The sequence below is a fragment of the Phocoena sinus genome, chromosome 12, assembly GCF_008692025.1.
Source record: "Phocoena sinus isolate mPhoSin1 chromosome 12, mPhoSin1.pri, whole genome shotgun sequence".
Lineage (NCBI taxonomy): Eukaryota > Metazoa > Chordata > Mammalia > Artiodactyla > Phocoenidae > Phocoena > Phocoena sinus.
This window is the reverse complement of record NC_045774.1, coordinates 2,787,958-2,804,612: the sequence shown is the minus strand read 5'-3', so window position 1 is coordinate 2,804,612 and position 16,655 is coordinate 2,787,958. Positions and strand designations below refer to the sequence as shown.

General features: G+C 46.7%; 1 protein-coding gene across 1 annotated transcript; it reads right to left on the bottom strand.

The window, feature by feature from the left end:
* Positions 1–118: 118 nt before the first annotated feature.
* Positions 119–15,558, bottom strand: SFT2D1 (SFT2 domain containing 1). Its single transcript, XM_032651043.1, has 8 exons — positions 15,432–15,558; positions 7,942–8,028; positions 7,281–7,363; positions 6,055–6,136; positions 5,074–5,109; positions 3,637–3,695; positions 2,102–2,131; positions 119–650 (listed from the first exon to the last, which is right to left on the bottom strand). The coding sequence occupies exons 1-8, from the start codon at positions 15,492–15,494 to the stop codon at positions 611–613; spliced, it is 480 nt and encodes a 159-aa protein (XP_032506934.1). The 5' UTR covers positions 15,495–15,558; the 3' UTR covers positions 119–610.
* Between the last annotated feature and the right edge of the window lie 1,097 nt (positions 15,559–16,655).

The window sequence follows — 16,655 nt, the reverse complement described above, 5'->3', positions numbered from 1 at the left end:
GGACAGAGATTGTATCTTACTCGTTTTTCTGCAGAAAGATTGCATAAGTGTCCAAACTAAATTTTATTCAACTGAATCAATGTACCACCCACTTAAAACATAAATTTGATCAAGAAAATGTTTTTCCCAAGTGTGGGTTTATTTCAAAATTATAAAGATTTATATATTATTTTTATTACATATAATTAGCAATTTTTAGCTTATAAAAATTTTCACATTTAAAGTTTTTATTTTAAAAAGATATTTTTAAAATGTAGACATTTTAAAACCACCAAAAAAGCTGAATATATCTTGCAGCATAGGTTTACCCTTAAATATACACATCTCAGATGCTGTTTAGAAAAGATTAAAAAACTGGCTAAAAATCATTTACAAGTGGCAATGATTAAAATCTCCTTATCTCTGGAAGAGCATCTTAATGACACAAAATGAATTTAACATCACAAGCATTTAACACTTTAATTAGCATGCAGTTTTTATCAGTATACAAAATGGTCTTAAATGGTCAGTGCAGTTGTTTTTTTGGAGTGATTACTGTATCAGGAAAAGTATACTTCACCAAAAACAGAACATCAGCTTTCAAATGGCCTTTTCAAAGAGTTTCTGATTTTTAACTCAGCAAAGAAGAACAGCATTTAATTACCGCATCCCTGGTGAAAAAACAAAAGAGGAAAAACAATATAATAATCTGCCTCCAGAGTGAACTTGCAAAAAGATTCCTGCCGAGAGACAAACACACGATCACCTTTTCCCATCAGAACTCAGTGGAACCCCCAGTACTTTTCCATAGTTAAAACTTTGTTGAATATCACTTGAAATCAAGAACTGAGACATGGAAATAATTTCTTAGTTGCTAAAATGGTATTTGTTTCGAAATCTTAAACAACACATATGCTAAGAAGAAATAAATGTAAATACCCAAAACAACAAAAGTTATTTTTAAAAAGAAACAGCGAACTGGATTTTAAAAAGCAGAACATTTATAACTATGTCCCTAAGAATTCCAAAAAAATTCATGTGAAAAACCTCATTCGCCTTTCACATTTCTCTTCACAACAGTTAGTTTGAACTGTTGTTATGTGAATACGGACTGTTAAGGCGAGCACCAACAGACTGGAGATGTACGGACAGACTGTATGCTGCTCTCAAGGGCAGGGTCCGACACTTCTGGGGAGGGTGGTCACTGCCCAGACACCCTGCCCTGGCTGTGAGCTCCAGCCCTACTGCAGTGGACATCATTTGGGGCACCTTTTCCCCTCGTTGAGAAACAGCAAGAGCTCTCCCAGCCAAGGTCCTGAGGACTGACTGGCAAGTTACCTCTGCGCTCCTGTTCTAAGCCTGCTCTCCTTTAGTTGACCCTGCTTTGCTTTTTCTCCTTTTAAGTGTTCATCAAAAAGAATCATCCATTTGAAACTGAATAAAAATAGAACCGCTATCAGTTTCCTTCACTGTTATATCAGGCACACAATTCTGCTGTTTTTCATATGCAACCTATGTTCCAAGTTTCACGAAGAAACAAAGCTGTGCCTGAACTGAATATTCCTCCAAACCGGTCAGACTGAAGACTGCAAGTAAGTATTGGTTTTTTCCTCCATAATTAAATTAGAACCTTTCTCTGAATAGATACAAGAAAACAGCAATTACCTCTTGATATACAAAGGGCAATTACCTCTTGACACACAGAATAAATATGTTTCTACTGGCTTAAAACAAACATTTCTATATCAGATTCATTTTTTCATTAACTTTCTTTTTTTTTAAAGTAGAATTTATTTTTGCTGAAGTCTCCATATCCTATTTACTGAATACTTGCAGTCGCGGAAGGATCTAGAATCTCTTGCCAAAATTCACTAGCTGCAAACGTTCAGGTGGTAAATCAGAAGTACATTCCCAGCCTACCTGTTACATCTGTTCAACATGTTTTTTACTTCATATGGCAAGTTTCTATCCCACTCATTTAAAAAATAATTTCCTTCTGGGAACAAAGTCAACCAAAACCAGCCTTTTAAATCACATTTTAATATGAAAATTATTAAAATTCACGTATCTGTGTAAAGAGAATTAGAGGAGCAGAAACAAGACAGAATTGAAACAAGCTCACCTTGCATACGGGATGTATGACAGACTATACCTGCAAGAAAAATTCAAGAACGTTGAAACTAAATGAGATGTTTTCCTTTTTACCAAATGGCCATATTCTAACACTATGAAAAATGAAGCAGTAGACTACTGCACAGTGATTCTCAAAGTATGACCCCTGACGGCATACAGCATCACCGGGGAACTTGTTAAAAACGCAGATTCCTGCCACCCCCCCCACCTCCTGAATGAGAAACTGCATCTCAGTAAGCAACGTGCTTTTAAAAAACTCTGATTCTGATGCCTGCTGAAGCCTGCTGTAATAAAAAGCCTGTTGTATTACCCCTTTCGAGTTATTTTTTTAAAATAAAAACTATAAAATACAGAATAAACTGCACTCTCCTTCAGGGATAAGGCAATCATTAAGTACAGATTAACAATAAAAAGCAACATATTAATAGAAAATAACAAAGATTTAAATTTTCCCACATTTCACTGAAAAAGAGTAAAACATCATAAGGTTCTTTTGTAACACGTAGAGAACTGCATTTAACATCTGTTGACATTCCATCAGCGGAAAGGTAGAAACAGCCTCAAAACAAAGACTGGGGCTTCCCTGGTGGCGCAGCGGTTCTGAGTCTGCCTGCCGAGGCAGGGGACACGGGTTCGTGCCCCAGTCCGGGAAGATCCCACGTGCCACGGAGCAGCTGGGCCCGTGAGCCATGGCCGCTGAACCTGCGTGTCCGGAGCCTCTGCTCCACAACAGGAGAGGCCACGACAGTGAGAGGCTCGCGTACCGCAAAAAAACAAAAAACAAAAAACACTGATCTCAGATTGGGTGATATCAAAAAGGAGAAATTTAAAACAGCCAAGTCAGGAAGGGGTTTACTGATGATTGCAAGGAAGCAAACAAGACTGAGCTCTAAAGAAAAAGGAAAAACACTCGTAGAAATATTTTGTACGTGAAGAACACCTTTCTGGCCTGACGTGGGAGCGTGCAAGGAGGGCACATTCAACTCAATCGTATTCGCCGGGCAGTCAGCTCAGGACCTGAACGTGGCCTGGGGAGGGAGCGATCAGGAAGGACGGCGTGACTGAACACTCGGAGGGGAGGACACCTCAGGGAGAGGCAAGGGCAGAGCAGCCTCGCTGAGGAGTCGGCACCACAACGAACTCAGTCGGCAGGTGCTCAGCAATACCAGGCAAAGGGAGCGGTTCCCCGCCGTGCCCTCGGGCTCTTCCTGTGACTCGGCCTGACTTCAGGGCTCGTGTGGCACCACCTAGCATTTCTCTTTCACACATTAGAGAAGAAGTGAACGCAGCCCTGTGTGCCTGGGCAAGCACAGCCCCCAACTCTCCTCAGCTCTCCCACATTTAGGCCCCCCAGGACACACTGCAGACCTCAGGTACCTGACCTCTCAGGAGGCCCTTCCCCTCCAAGGCACAGGCTTACCTGACCCGGTAAAATGCCAATGACCTTCCTAGGCTTACAGGCTCGGAACAAAACGCGTGGCACTGCTTAGGAAATTTTAACTTTCTATTTAGTGTAAGACTTACCAGGTCATTGACAAGAACTGCAATATGCAGAATAATAAGGCCAGCCCCTTCTTATGCCACTGACAACAGCAAAGACAAAGAAATAATGAGTTAAACATTTTTTAAAAAAGTACTTTTCACAAGCAAGTTCAGTTCCCCCCCTTCAAAAATATAAACGATAGCTCCAACTTATTTCATTAAATCCTAGTATGACAAATTTAAGATTCAGGAGATCTGAGAATTACATATCCATAAATTGTATCTTCTTTCTAGAATCCTCTGATTCCATTTATTCAAATGCTGCTAAGTATATGGCATTAAACATTAATGAAATAAATGTGCATAGGCCGAAAATATTAAATCTCTCTCATGTTAGGTCCTTTAAGTCAAGGTTAACCTTTCTAAAATACCCACTTGGTTATTAGATCTGTATCCTATGTGGAATTTACGTATCTTTCTCATTCACACTTGTTCATTTTCTTGAGTTATTTTTTGAACTAAAACTGTATTTTATTGTGATCTTCTGGAATAATGTAAGATAAAGTTTCCACAGTTGTTTTAAAATGATCTATTTTTAGAATTTCTTGTCCATCTTTCTTTTAAATTTTTATTTATTTACTTTTTCACTTATTTTTAATCTACTGCTTATAAACAGACTGCTGGACCTTTCCAAACCAGAAATCAATTTTCCATAGGGAAATGCGAAGATTGTTTACGAAAATTCTTTTAAGTTATCACTGGGAAATGAGGTATTAGGTGCATTCTTGCATAACTAAAGTCCGGTCCTTAAATCATCAAAATTAAAAGCAGAACATTTTTGATGAACGTTTCTGCAGTGTGTCGTACGCCACCCCATCTTCTTTAAAGTGCGCTGTGTTCTTGGGAGCTCAAGAACCTCCTCAGACCCCTTTGGAGGTAGATAAGGAACAATAAGCAAATGTAATGAAGAATCAGGAGCATCGACGAGTAAACTGAATTGTAATAAAGTAACTTCTCTGAAGGCTAACGAGGAGCCGTTCACCTCATCCGTAAGTGGTGCAAGAATAATTTAAGTCCTCTTGTCCCTCCGTGTTAATCTGTTTGGGCTTGTTTTCCGGCCCTTTCTCCTCACTGTGTGGACACCCTGATGCTCACGATACCCTCCCCACCCTAGAGCCACAGCTCAGCGAGGCTATCAGCACAGCAGACAGAGCACGCAGACCCTCAGCGAGGGCCTCTCATGGCCCTGGGCCTGAGAGAGGGGCCAGTCTGACCTGGACGCAAGCACGAGCTCACTTCTGTCTGTTTTAGGTGGCAGAATCCACTGCAAGCCTAGCCACTAACTAGGTTTTAGGGACACCCAGTCTTTGGTGGGTTTTAAGAAACCAGACTTTGAGCTCCTTGGAGATGATGGTGCGATGACAGTCTACCTGGTGAGGGGCCAGTTAGTAGAAAACAGATATGGTTGAGGTAACTTACCCAAAGAGCAGCGCACAGGGTAAGTATGAAACACAACTACAGGAAAGGAAAGAAAAATTGTCAATTTGAGCCTTTTCCAAAGCTTAACAAAAATGCATACACTATTCTGCATTCATTTGCATGACAACACACTAGAGAACAAAATTAATGAGACCGCTTACTCTAGTTGTCCTTATATATTCCCTGAGTATTATTTTAAAGTCTGTGACTGCTGCAATATTCCTTGGCAAACTGAAAGCACATAATAAATCACCTGTTGACTAAGCCAACAGAGAGACTGTCTCAAGAATGAATGAGAGTGACAGCAGCTGTTGTTATGGATTTATGAATGCTTGCGCTAACATTTACTAATTCAAGCTGCCACCACAGGACTCAGTACTACCGCTCCTGCACAGTAAGTTCTGTTTTACTTAGCTTTACATAGGAACCTGTTATAATGATTTCACACAGAAAGACTGCACTGTCATTCCACAGCTATGTCCCCCAGAGGAGGCAGGGGAGAGACGAGGAGAGGCAGGGAAAGCAGTGGGGCAGGTGTGGAGACAGAGGCCTAGGTATTTGTGCAACAGTCCAACGGGGGAGCGACAAAGGCCAGGTGACAGGCCACCAAAATTAAGCCAACTCTCGCTGAGAAGCCTCATATGGACCCAGAAGTGACCCGCCTTCCAGGCCCACCCTCCAGAAAGTACACACAGGGGTCCATTAAGGTGCTCCATGGGGCCCGAAAATGAAATACATGCAGCTCTCATTTTCACGTGCAATACACAGAGCTACACAGTTAGAATACACAAAAGAAAACAGGATTCACCCAGCCAATCATTTTAGGTAATGCTACATAATCCAAACTCTTCAAACACACAGCCTGAAGAATGTGACTGTCATATTCCACAAGAGAATTATAACATTAGTACCTCCCAAAGTAATGCAAAAAGAAAAGAAAAACTCGAAAAAAGTTTTTTAAAAGTATCATTATTTACTTACAAGCATAACAATCGTTGCAAGCAATCTCGTTGTTTCAAACATTTTCTTCAGTTGTTTCACGGGTCCCATTAAAAAGCATGTACTATTTGAAACGAATAAAAGAAATGAGAGAGGGAGCTATTGCGCGGCTGTGTAAAAATAAGTACTTTTAAGAAAAGAAATCCTATGTTAGTTTAATTAGAAAATCTCACTAAGTCTGTTGCATTTCTCCTTAACATTAGAAGGAAGCGTTAATCCTTCTGTCTTCTGCGACACAGGAACGCCTCTCACAAATCACTCACAGCGCCGGTGAGCGCGACCGCTGAGGCCAGTCCAGGCCGACAAGGCAGCCTGCTCTCCGTTGGTGCCAATTCAGCCACTGCTTCCTCACCTCTCCGCACGCTCCCCGTCATAACAGGGAGCACAGCCCCTCAGGCACTGTCGGCGTAAAGCTTCTAAGGGCAGAAGTGTGCAACTGCGCCCTCAGGCCTCTTCCAGGCTGCGGTCTGAGGAGGGGCATCGGGGCGAGCCCAGGAGAGCGGGCCGAGCTTGGCCACGGCTCACACCCCTGCACTGGGCAGCACCTCTGATGCAGAACGTCCCTGAAGAGGCAGGAGCTCACTCTGAAAGCTGAGAGCTCGTAAATGTGACAACTACGCTAACAGACATCAACTCCCCCAGAGATGCACCCGAGGCCCCCAGGGGGGACTCCCTGAACGCCCAGTGCACAGTCCTCAGAGTCACTGCCACTGTGTGGTCCTGTCCAACTCCTGGGCCCGGCACTGCCACCCCCGATCTGCTTCCGCCGCTGGTCGGCTGGGCATCTGACGGTCCCCTCGCCGAGGCAGCTACAAGCCGGGGCTCCGGAGGACTCTCGGGTGGGAACCAGGCCTGGTCACCTCACTAGGCACCCCCCCCGGGGAGTGACCCCCCGCCCCGCCCCGTGCTACTACACCCTGCTATAAGATGGGGTGATAACAGTGCCCACCTCACAAATGGGGTGACAGACACAGAACACTTAGGATAGGGCCTGGCACACAGTAAGTACCTCCAAATGCTGGCTATTCTCACCATGAACACTCTATGATGGCAGCTGGCACACAGCAGGAGTCTAAGTATCTATTGAATGAATGTAAATTTTGAATTCACAGTACGTGTAGATCTACAGAAATATATCCTATTAGAAAAGAAAATTTTGATAATGATAGCAAATGAAATATTTTGAGAAGCCAAACTTCTGTACATACCTGGCTAAGGCAGCAATATTTCCAAGGGTATAAAACACTGCAAAAAGCTTTATGCCACCAGGAAGCCACAGCAATCCAGTTCCCTGAGTTAAGACATTATAGTTATTTAAAAGTAATTTTACCACTGTAATAGGTTAAAATATAAATGTGCTACTATAGTAATAATAGAACAGTAATAATAGAATATATATATATTATAAAGTTTAGGTATAAATGTGTTAATATATAGTCTCTAATTATATAGTTTTTTAAAAAGTAGTTAATTTTCAATGTTATTTGCTAATTTGAATCTTCTGCCTATTTGCATATAAGTATATATAAATGAGCCATTACATAACTAACTTTATACATCTGAGTCTCACTCTACTTAAGTATTCTTTTTATAAATGGCAAGTCAAAAATCTAAATCACATCTAAATCACTGACTGCAACTCTCCTAATACACACTGATCTTTCTTAAATGAAATTATTTTAACAATCCATAAACCCTCCAAAATATTAATCTCTGCATCTTTTTATTGATCTCTACCCCTTTATTTCAGGGGACTAAATATGTCCCATCAGAACAGTCCAGATAAAGTGGACTGCATGTTGGGACTAAATGGAATGATCAGTCTCACGCAAAACAGAAATTACGGAGCAACATACAGCCTTAACGCACAAGAATAGAGAAGACGATGCCACTGGCGAAGCATATGGCAAACCATTTCAGCCTGGTGTTGAAACTGAGGGACGAGGCGTCCAGGACCTGAGGAAAGAAGAGGAATTAGAACGTGTTTTTAAATCATCACTTGCTGACCTGATGCTTTATACTACATTAAAGCAAAGCTTCATGTTAATATAGACAATGAATCTGTTTTACTTTGCACATTGTAGTGTTAAGAATATTACAATTCCATGGCCGTAAAGGGGAATATCAACAGGTCTGGGAATGAGACGGTCCTGAGGAGTCACTGTTAACTTTGCCAGGTGAGATAACAGCATTATTGTGTTATACAGTTTTAGAAAGCTCTCACCTGTTAGGGACAGGAGAAGCACTGATGTGGATGAAATGACGTAAGCTATGAGATACCTTATAAAATACTCATTGATTGAAAAGTAGGGGAAAGATGAAACAAAACGGGCAAAATGTTGACAGGTGTTGAGGTGGACTCATGGACACACACCTTCTCTCAACATCTCTATGTCCGAGGGCATCTGGGCAAAGTCCCTACACGCAGAGCCTGACACAGGGACTGTCCTGCCGGAACCTCTCTGGGGGCAGCGGAGGCGGGGGGAGCCCTCAGGCAAGGGAGGGAAGCTGGCCAGAGAAGGGGAGGGACGAGTGAGGCCCTGCTTGCAGCTGGAGCTCAGTGAACACCATACCTCACTGTCTGTGCCGCTTGAGGCCAGGCCGCCCTTCTGGAACCCTCCTCCCAGCAGCTGGTGGCTGGCTGCAGGCAGAGGGCAGAGGGCCCAGGCTGCTGCAGGAGCTACAGCGTGAGCACAAGAGGACAGCTGTGAGCTGCAGGGCGGCGGGCACGTCCGCCCAGTGACTGGGACCGGGGGAGCCCCCGCAGCGTCTACCACGGGGCACATCTGACAACCTCAGCTACAAGTCACGGAAGCCCTGGCGTCCTCACAACCATTATTAGAAACGCACTTTGGAACGCATGCAAATTAACTGCAGGGGGACGACATCCCCGCATGTCACATGGACTCCAACCAGATTATACGGGGCCGCACTCCACACACGTCACACAGAAACGATTAAGCACACATTTCCTTCCACTGAAGTACAGTGGAACTGAAGTACTAACAATATTATTATATTATTTAAATATTACATTCGTTTCAGCTGTACAGCACAGTGATTCAATATTTTTATAAATTATATTCCCTTTAAGGTTACTACAAAATAACGGGGATATCCTTGTGCTGTACATCTCAGCTGCTTAGCTATTTTATACACACCAGTTTGTATCTCTTAATCCCCTCCTCCTATATGGCCCCTCCCCCCTTCTCTCCCCACTGGTAACCACTAGTTTGTTCTCTATATCTGTGAGTCTGCTTCTGTTCTGTTATACACATTTGTTTTATTTTTTAGATTCCACATATAAGCAATAACATACAGTATTTGTCTTTCTCTTCATTAAGCTTAATACTCTCTAGGTCCATCTACATTGTTGCAAATGGTAAGCACACATTTACATTACTAAGTACACCATTAAAACTCATTTTCCCAACAAGGCTGAAAAAGTATCAACAACAGATGTTTCAAGAAACTAGAAATATACAATAAGGATTTATATTCCCAAATTATTATTAACTTGCATTATCATATACTTAAAAGACCACATGCTTATAATGTATTTTCAAGAATAATGATGCAAAAATACCAAGTTTTATATGCAAAAGCTCAAAATTCCTTACCTCAATAGACTGATCTGTGAATCCTTATGCAGCATGAAAAGCAGATAAAAACAACTAAAGATTCTGTCAATGTAACATCCATCATTTTTGAACACATTTTAAATATTTTTTAAAATCTGATTTAATCCACAGACATTCTTGTTTCCAGCAATGTCATCTGTTTATACTAAAACTGATCACTGTCTTTTAAACAAAGAATGAACCTGCCTATAAAAACATCTAAATTTCATTTTTATCTGATCAGGTAGAATACACATAGAACAGAATAAAGCCTGAAGACTGCATATCGCACAGGGAATCTACTGGTTTGTAAAAAAGGAGAAACGGTACCCTAAGTAAGCAGGGTTTCTAAGTGGTCAGTGCGAATACACGATGACGTGAGGACTTAATGAGAGTGGAAGAAGCATCTGTTTTTACTTCCTTTACAAGTTTCAATCACCCCATTGTTCTTAAGTTCAACTCAGTATTAAGCAGAGTCATTTGTATAAACAGTAGATATTTTTCCTGTCATTACCATCAGCCAAGTGATCTTTAAATCGAAACATGTAACAAATTCTTTCCATTTGTAAATTTGGAATATTTGATCCACAAGCAAATGACCTGTCGTAAGCCCTTCAGATTGCCCAGGATACAGAAACAAGTCACAGATTCCCTAACTCCCAACTGGGAAAATGATACAGTGCCCACCGTGCAAGAAAACCAGGCACTGCCCTGTCCATGAGGGAGACGGAGGGAGCCCTGACCCCGCAGACCCGCGTTAGCATGAGCTTGTAGGTGTGACGTGCTTGTCCAACGGGATCAGGAAGGAACCCACCAAAACCAGCAACTATTCTGATCTTGTAAATTTAGTCTTAGCAAAGAAATACACATTGAAGTGGCCACCAGTTATTTTACTTATTTGTTATCAAAGGAAGAGGAAGCCAAGAATAAACCTCGTGAGAGCAGGAGCGACTCTCCCATTCGCCGGTGCCCTCTTCCTGCTGCAATAAGTCAACCTCACCTGGAGCCAGAACTTATTAAAAAAAAAAAAGTTGGAAACAATGGAGGAAAATGTCTTCACCGCAGCACCAACATTACAGGTGAATGAATGAACCCATGGCACAGATACGAGCTGCCTTCCTAGGGGATGGAGAAGCCGGGAGGAGAAGGACACCATCACAAGGGAACAGCGTGGGCACCTGGGCCTGGCTCCCGGGCCACCACCACTCGAATAAAGGGAACCACCGCGTACATGGAATTCCTAGAACTGCTCCTCCAGAGACCGTGGTGGACGATGAGATAAAGACGAGAGGACAGCGAGCACAGAAGCAGGCGCCCACGGCCCCTCCAGTGCGGTCCTGACCCACCTCCCCAGGGGTCCCCTCCCCTACTCAGAGGCTCCTCATCGCCGTCACCCACCGCTCTCCCAGGCACCCCCTCTCACTCAGCAGCCCCGACCACAGGTCCTGCCCCAGATCCTAGCAGAGTCTCGGGTGCTTTCTACATGCACGTTGACAGCCCAGCCTTTCTGTTCCTCACTCTCTCCTCTCTAACAGCCTCTGCTCTCCCCTCCACTCAGAGACACTGGGACTCGCACTCCCCGAAATCACTCCAAGTCCAGGCCACACTGCTCTCCAGCTGCGACATCCTCCCCAGGGCACTGATTCAAGGGCTCCTGCCTGGATGCTTCGCAGCCTCTCGGGCCCCTTTATCCCCTCCTTTACTTCAATACAAAAGCGCAAGTTCCCTTTCTGCTCTATCCACCAGCAAAACCCTGGCATGACTCAAGCCCTCCTTCCTCTTCCTCTGGGTGGAGTCACACGGCAGGACGTGGCATCCTAACCAGGGCATCGCCAACTTCAGGGGGCCCTGGGCACTGCCTGCCAGGCGTCCCAAGTGCACTGCTGTTTAAGTTGACCTGCCTTCTCACTGTCACCCCCTGACCCTGCCAACCCACCTCCATTTCAACCTCCAGTTCCTGCCCTGGCACCTCCCCAGTCAGTAGACACACTGCCTCTATTTCCCACAGAACACAGAAGCCCCGTGGGGATGCCCTGCACCGCCTGCTGTTGCCAAACACCAAGCTCACCCTGGGAACACTCACCCTCCCTTCCTGGCCCCAGACCACAGCACAGGGGCAAAGGCCAACGTGTCCGCCCTGCTTTAGACAAGCCCTCTGACGTCCCAGGGAACTGACACGGCTGGCTTTTCTCCCCGTGTACAACAGTGAACCACATTCTTGCGGAGACCCCCTTCCATCAACCTATGAACACGCGTAAGCCTCTTCCATCTCAAACAGACAAAAAGCCTGACTTCACCCTCCAGCCTCTGCTCAGTCATTCACTGATTCACTCAACAAATACCTACTGGGTGCTCCTGGGTGCTAAATGCGGGGTGAGGGCCTGGCTCTTGGTTAAAAGGTGCGGGTTGGGGGGGAGCCTTCCCTGGTGGCGCAGTGGTTGGGAGTCCGCCTGCCGATGCAGGGGACACGGGTTCGTGCCCCGGTCCGGGAAGATCCCACGTGCCCCAGAGCAGCCGGGCCCGTGAGCCATGGCCGCTGAGCCTGCGCGCCCAGAGCCCCACAGCAGTGAGAGGCCCGCCTACCCCAAAAAAAAAAAGGCACGGGGGCGGGGGTGGGGGGGAAGCTGCCGGGCCCACAGCCCCTGAGAGGAGCTGCAGGCAAGGACAGCGGCTGGTCCTGGCCTTTCACCTCCCTGCACCCCCAGCCCCGAGGCTCTTTGTCTGAGGCCCTTAGGAGAGCTCCCTGTCCAACAGGGGACACGCTCCTCGTGACTCGTCCCCCTCGGCCCTCCCAATCGCCCTCCTCCCCCGACCTCAGAGTCCATGAGACTGCCTGACCCCAGGCCTCCGCTGCCCCATCAGACCCCAGATCACCGCCCGTCCCTGGTTTTAGCCCCGGGCTGGTTACATCGCAGGAAGTGATCTGCGGCTGAATTAGCCCCTTCATTTGTGGCTCTGCTTGAGCTGCTGAGCTCCTCTCTGCCAGGACCTGGCCCTCTCCAGGTTCCCAGTCTCCTGAGCTCCTCTCTGAAAGCTCCAGAGGTCAAACCCTGGGCCTCCTCCCTTTTCTACTTACCTACAATCCCTTGGTTATCTCAAGTATTTCCTCCCAGGAGCTCTAGAATCTGCACTCAGATGCTAGCTGGCATCTCACTCAACATCCAGATGACCCCCCAACGTGCGCCTTCCATGTCCCAGTCAAGGGCGACTCCATCTCTCCAGCGGCTCAGGTCAAAACCAGAGGCACCCGGGCCCCTCCAGCAGCACTCACACCCAACCCGTCAGCTCTGCACTCGGACCATTTACAGAGCCTGGCCACTCTCACTTTAAGCCACCGTCACTCCCACCTCCCTGACCCAGGTCTCCTCCCAGGACCACTACCCTAGTCCTCTGACCAGGCTCCAGCTGCCACTCTTGCCCCTGCAGTCTGTTCTCCTCAGACCAGCCAGGGCGACCCTTTAAAATCCAAGGCAGTCACATGCCCGCTCTGCTCAAAACCCAACGGCTCCTCAGCACGCTCAGAGTAAAGGCTGAAGTCCTTACGGTGTCCTGCGAGACCCCACATGACCTGGAGCCCACCTCCCACCTTCCCTGGCCCTTGGCTCCAGACACCCTGTGGCCTCTCTACGGGCCTTGAACGTGCTGAGCCTGTTCTCAGGATCTGTATTTGCATGAGTTGGGAGATATTTACTTGTACGGGTTACCCAGATATCCCAGTGCTCTTCAGATCTATGCTGTAATGTCACCCTAACAGACCATCCAACACAACAAGATGATCCCAACCTCATCCACCCACTTTACCTTCTTCCATGGCACTTATTATCACTGGCTGACATATTTTTATATTTACTTGTTTATTAACTGTTTTCCCCAATTAAAATGTAAGTTCCATGTAGGGGAGGCCTTTGTTTTGGTCACCGTTATAACACCAGCATCTTGAACAGAGCCAAACATATGCAGGCACCAAAATATTTGTTGAATGAATAAATGATCACCTCCTCTGAACTCAATGCACTTGTCCATTCCAGTCAATCACTCCAATCTTTGGTCAATGACTTCCCTACATAATTTTTCTCCCCTCTAGAGAGTGGGCTCAAGAGAAGTGGCACCACCACCTTCACGCCCCCAAGGTTTAGAGCAGCTCCGTCTAACAGGACTTTCTGCAATGGAATGCCCCAAGCATGTACTGTCCTATGCATCAGCCACTAACTTACTTGCCCACCCAGCACCTAAAACGTGGCTGGTATGGCTGAGAAAGGAATTTTAAATCTTATTTAACTTAAATTTAAACAGCCGCATGTCGCTAGGGCTACTGTTAGTACAGCACAGACCTAGAGCATAACGTGAAGCACAAAACAGTGGTTTAATAAATGAGCTGGGGGCTTCCCTGGTGGCACAGTGGTTAAGAATCCGCCTGCCAATGCAGGGGACACAGGTTCGATCCCTGGTCTGGGAAGATCCCACATGCCACAGAGCAACTAAGCCCGTGCACCACAACTACTGAGCCTGCGCGCTAGAACCCGTGAGCCACAACTACTGAGCCCGCACACCACAACTACTAAGCCCACGTGCCACAACTACTGAAGCCCGCGCGCCTAGAGCCCATGCTCCTCATCAAGAGAAACCACCGCAATGAGAAGCCCTCACACTGCAAAGAGGAGTAGCCCCGCTCGCCACAACTAGAGAAAGCCCGTGCGCAGCAAAGAAGACCCCACGCAGCCAAAAATAAAATAAAATAAATAAATTTATAAAACAATTAAAATTAAATTAAAGAAATAAATGAGCTGGGTAAGCCATTGCTGCCTAATGGACGTTTCTCATATTACCATTTATAGGTTCTTGTACTACCATTACGATTTGCCAAACTGGTTAGAGTTCACTTAGAGCAGATGCCTGGCTTTCAGTCTCTGAACCCTCACAGACTAGTCCAGAATCCTGTTCACAAGAGCTGCTGTTTATAACAAGAAAGGAAGTTAGGACAAGAAAAGGGACAAACAAAAGGTCCTTATGTAATACCGTTTCATTTTAAATGTTCCACTTCTGTGACAGGCAGGCAAGAATTTGTCTGCATGCAAATAACAAAGATACTTATAAAGCAGTTCCTCCTGCACTATTTTTATCCCTCCTTTTAAAGGAAGTAACCCTTTTCAAGTCTCGTGGGTAAAGTACGCAGACAAGGATTGTTTTTTAAAAAAACCGCTTATGAGGGCTCAACTGACAACTTTTAATTCAGTATTATTTCACTTCTCAATGACCTGTGTTTTTTTCTTTTCTCCCTCCAGTCTCCCTCCTTCCAAAAAACATACACTCACAACACCTCACTTAATTCCAGGGTCTAACAGATGCAACGAAGCTTTAAGATTTCAGCTTATGCAGCTGGCAGGACGAGCACCCGCACAGCTACTGCGCTGCCAGCCCGAGTTCAAAGTCCACACCAGGCGCAGAAAACCAAGCGGAGGCTCGGGGAGAGCAGCGTGGGGGCAAATGGGTTATTTGGGAAAGGAAGGCGTGCAGCGAAGTACGTTCCTGAGAGTCGCAAGGCCAAACTGGAGGGGGGGGGGGGTCTCAAAGTGAGCTTCTGTAGACTACATGGAAACCTGGAAAGCGCCCCAAGTTCTTCCCGGGAGGCCCGTGGCGCCCTCCCGCATCACCTCTGCAAGTAGAAGCGGCCCGCTGCCCACGCTCCGCGGCCCCGCCCCAACACACGTTCACCCCAGAGGCCGGAGGCAGGCTCCCTACCTGTGCAGTCAGGTCCTGCTCCTCGTCGTCCTGGCCGCTCAGGACTCGCCGTAGCTTCTCCATGGCCCTGCTCCCGGGCCGCGACGGCCCCTCTCGCCCGCCGAGAAACCCGGAACCGGAAACGGAAACTCTTGGGGTCGACCGGAAGTCCGGGTATCCCGCTTCCGGCGCGTCGGCGCGGCCCTTGCGGCCTCCGTAGCGGCGTGCGCATGCGCGTCGGGTTCCGCCGCTGGCCTGTGTGGGCCCTGTGGCCGCGGGCGGGGGTGCGTAGGGTATAGCGTCCACGTTGTGCTAGCTGCTCGCCGGCCCGCGGGGCGGAAGCTGTCAGGGAAGGACGCGGAGAGCCGCGGTCTCCCGCGCTCGGGTTCAGCAGTCGCTGCCTCCCGCCTCCGGGAGTCGGGACCCAGAGGTGCGCACAGCCGTTGCTTGTTGGATGAATAGACCCACGAACGCGGATCCTCACGAGTGTCCTCGAAGCCGCGTGCCTTGCGCCCACGTCCAGGCCTGCGGACCCGGGCTCCAGTGCCGGGACTAGAAGTCTAGGTCTGCAGACTCAGGTCCAGTACTGAGGCCCCGTGCCCTAGACCCGCTTCCAGGCCCGACAGAAGAAGGCTGGGGCCCTTGTGCCAATACTGGCAGGGATTCCTTTCTAAACTGCCGTTCGCCGAGTATCTTCGCTCGAAGGGAGTCCGGGGACAAGGGGCAGGCTTTGGGCGCTGGTGGTGTAATAGGGAAGAGCTAAATCCGACTCCCTGTTCCGTCTGTTTCTTTGATTTCAGCCTTTGCTTTTCGTCGCTTTTGTTGGTGTAATCATATACATATATTATGGCCTGCCCCAGGGAACCCTGCCCCTCTGCCTGAATGTTAAACTAAAGACCCTCTCTTCGTTTTCCAGGGAGACAGTCTCACCCTGCCCACCTGTAGATGGCTGCCAAAAAGAAAAAAAAAAAAAAAGACATTAACACATCCCCTCGCTCAGGCTGGCAGTTCCAGGGAATATTTGCAAAACGTATGGCCTTTTTACTTTGCTTCCTCGTCTCTAACCCCTTTCTGTGCTATAAAAGAAACTGGCATCCAAACCCCGATAAGATGGTTTATCGGAGACACTAGTCTGCCATCTTCTCGGTCTGCCGGTAGTGACTTCTTTTCTCTCTTATTCTCTACCTTGCTAAGGAGAGAGGAGAAACTAGGGCTTCCTGTACAGTGTGAATTCCAGAGAATCCA

Bases quoted from the DNA above. Each gene is read 5' to 3' on its own strand.
- SFT2D1 (XM_032651043.1), bottom strand. From the start codon at position 15,494: ATGGAGAAGCTACGGCGAGTCCTGAGCGGCCAGGACGACGAGGAGCAG. The intron at 6,137-7,280 runs GTATGTACAGAA...CGTTTCAAATAG, and splicing joins AATATTGCTGCCTTAGCCAG to TACATGCTTTTTAATGGGAC. The intron at 3,696-5,073 runs GTAAGTTACCTC...TGCTGTTGTCAG, and splicing joins CCCTGTGCGCTGCTCTTTGG to TGGCATAAGAAGGGGCTGGC.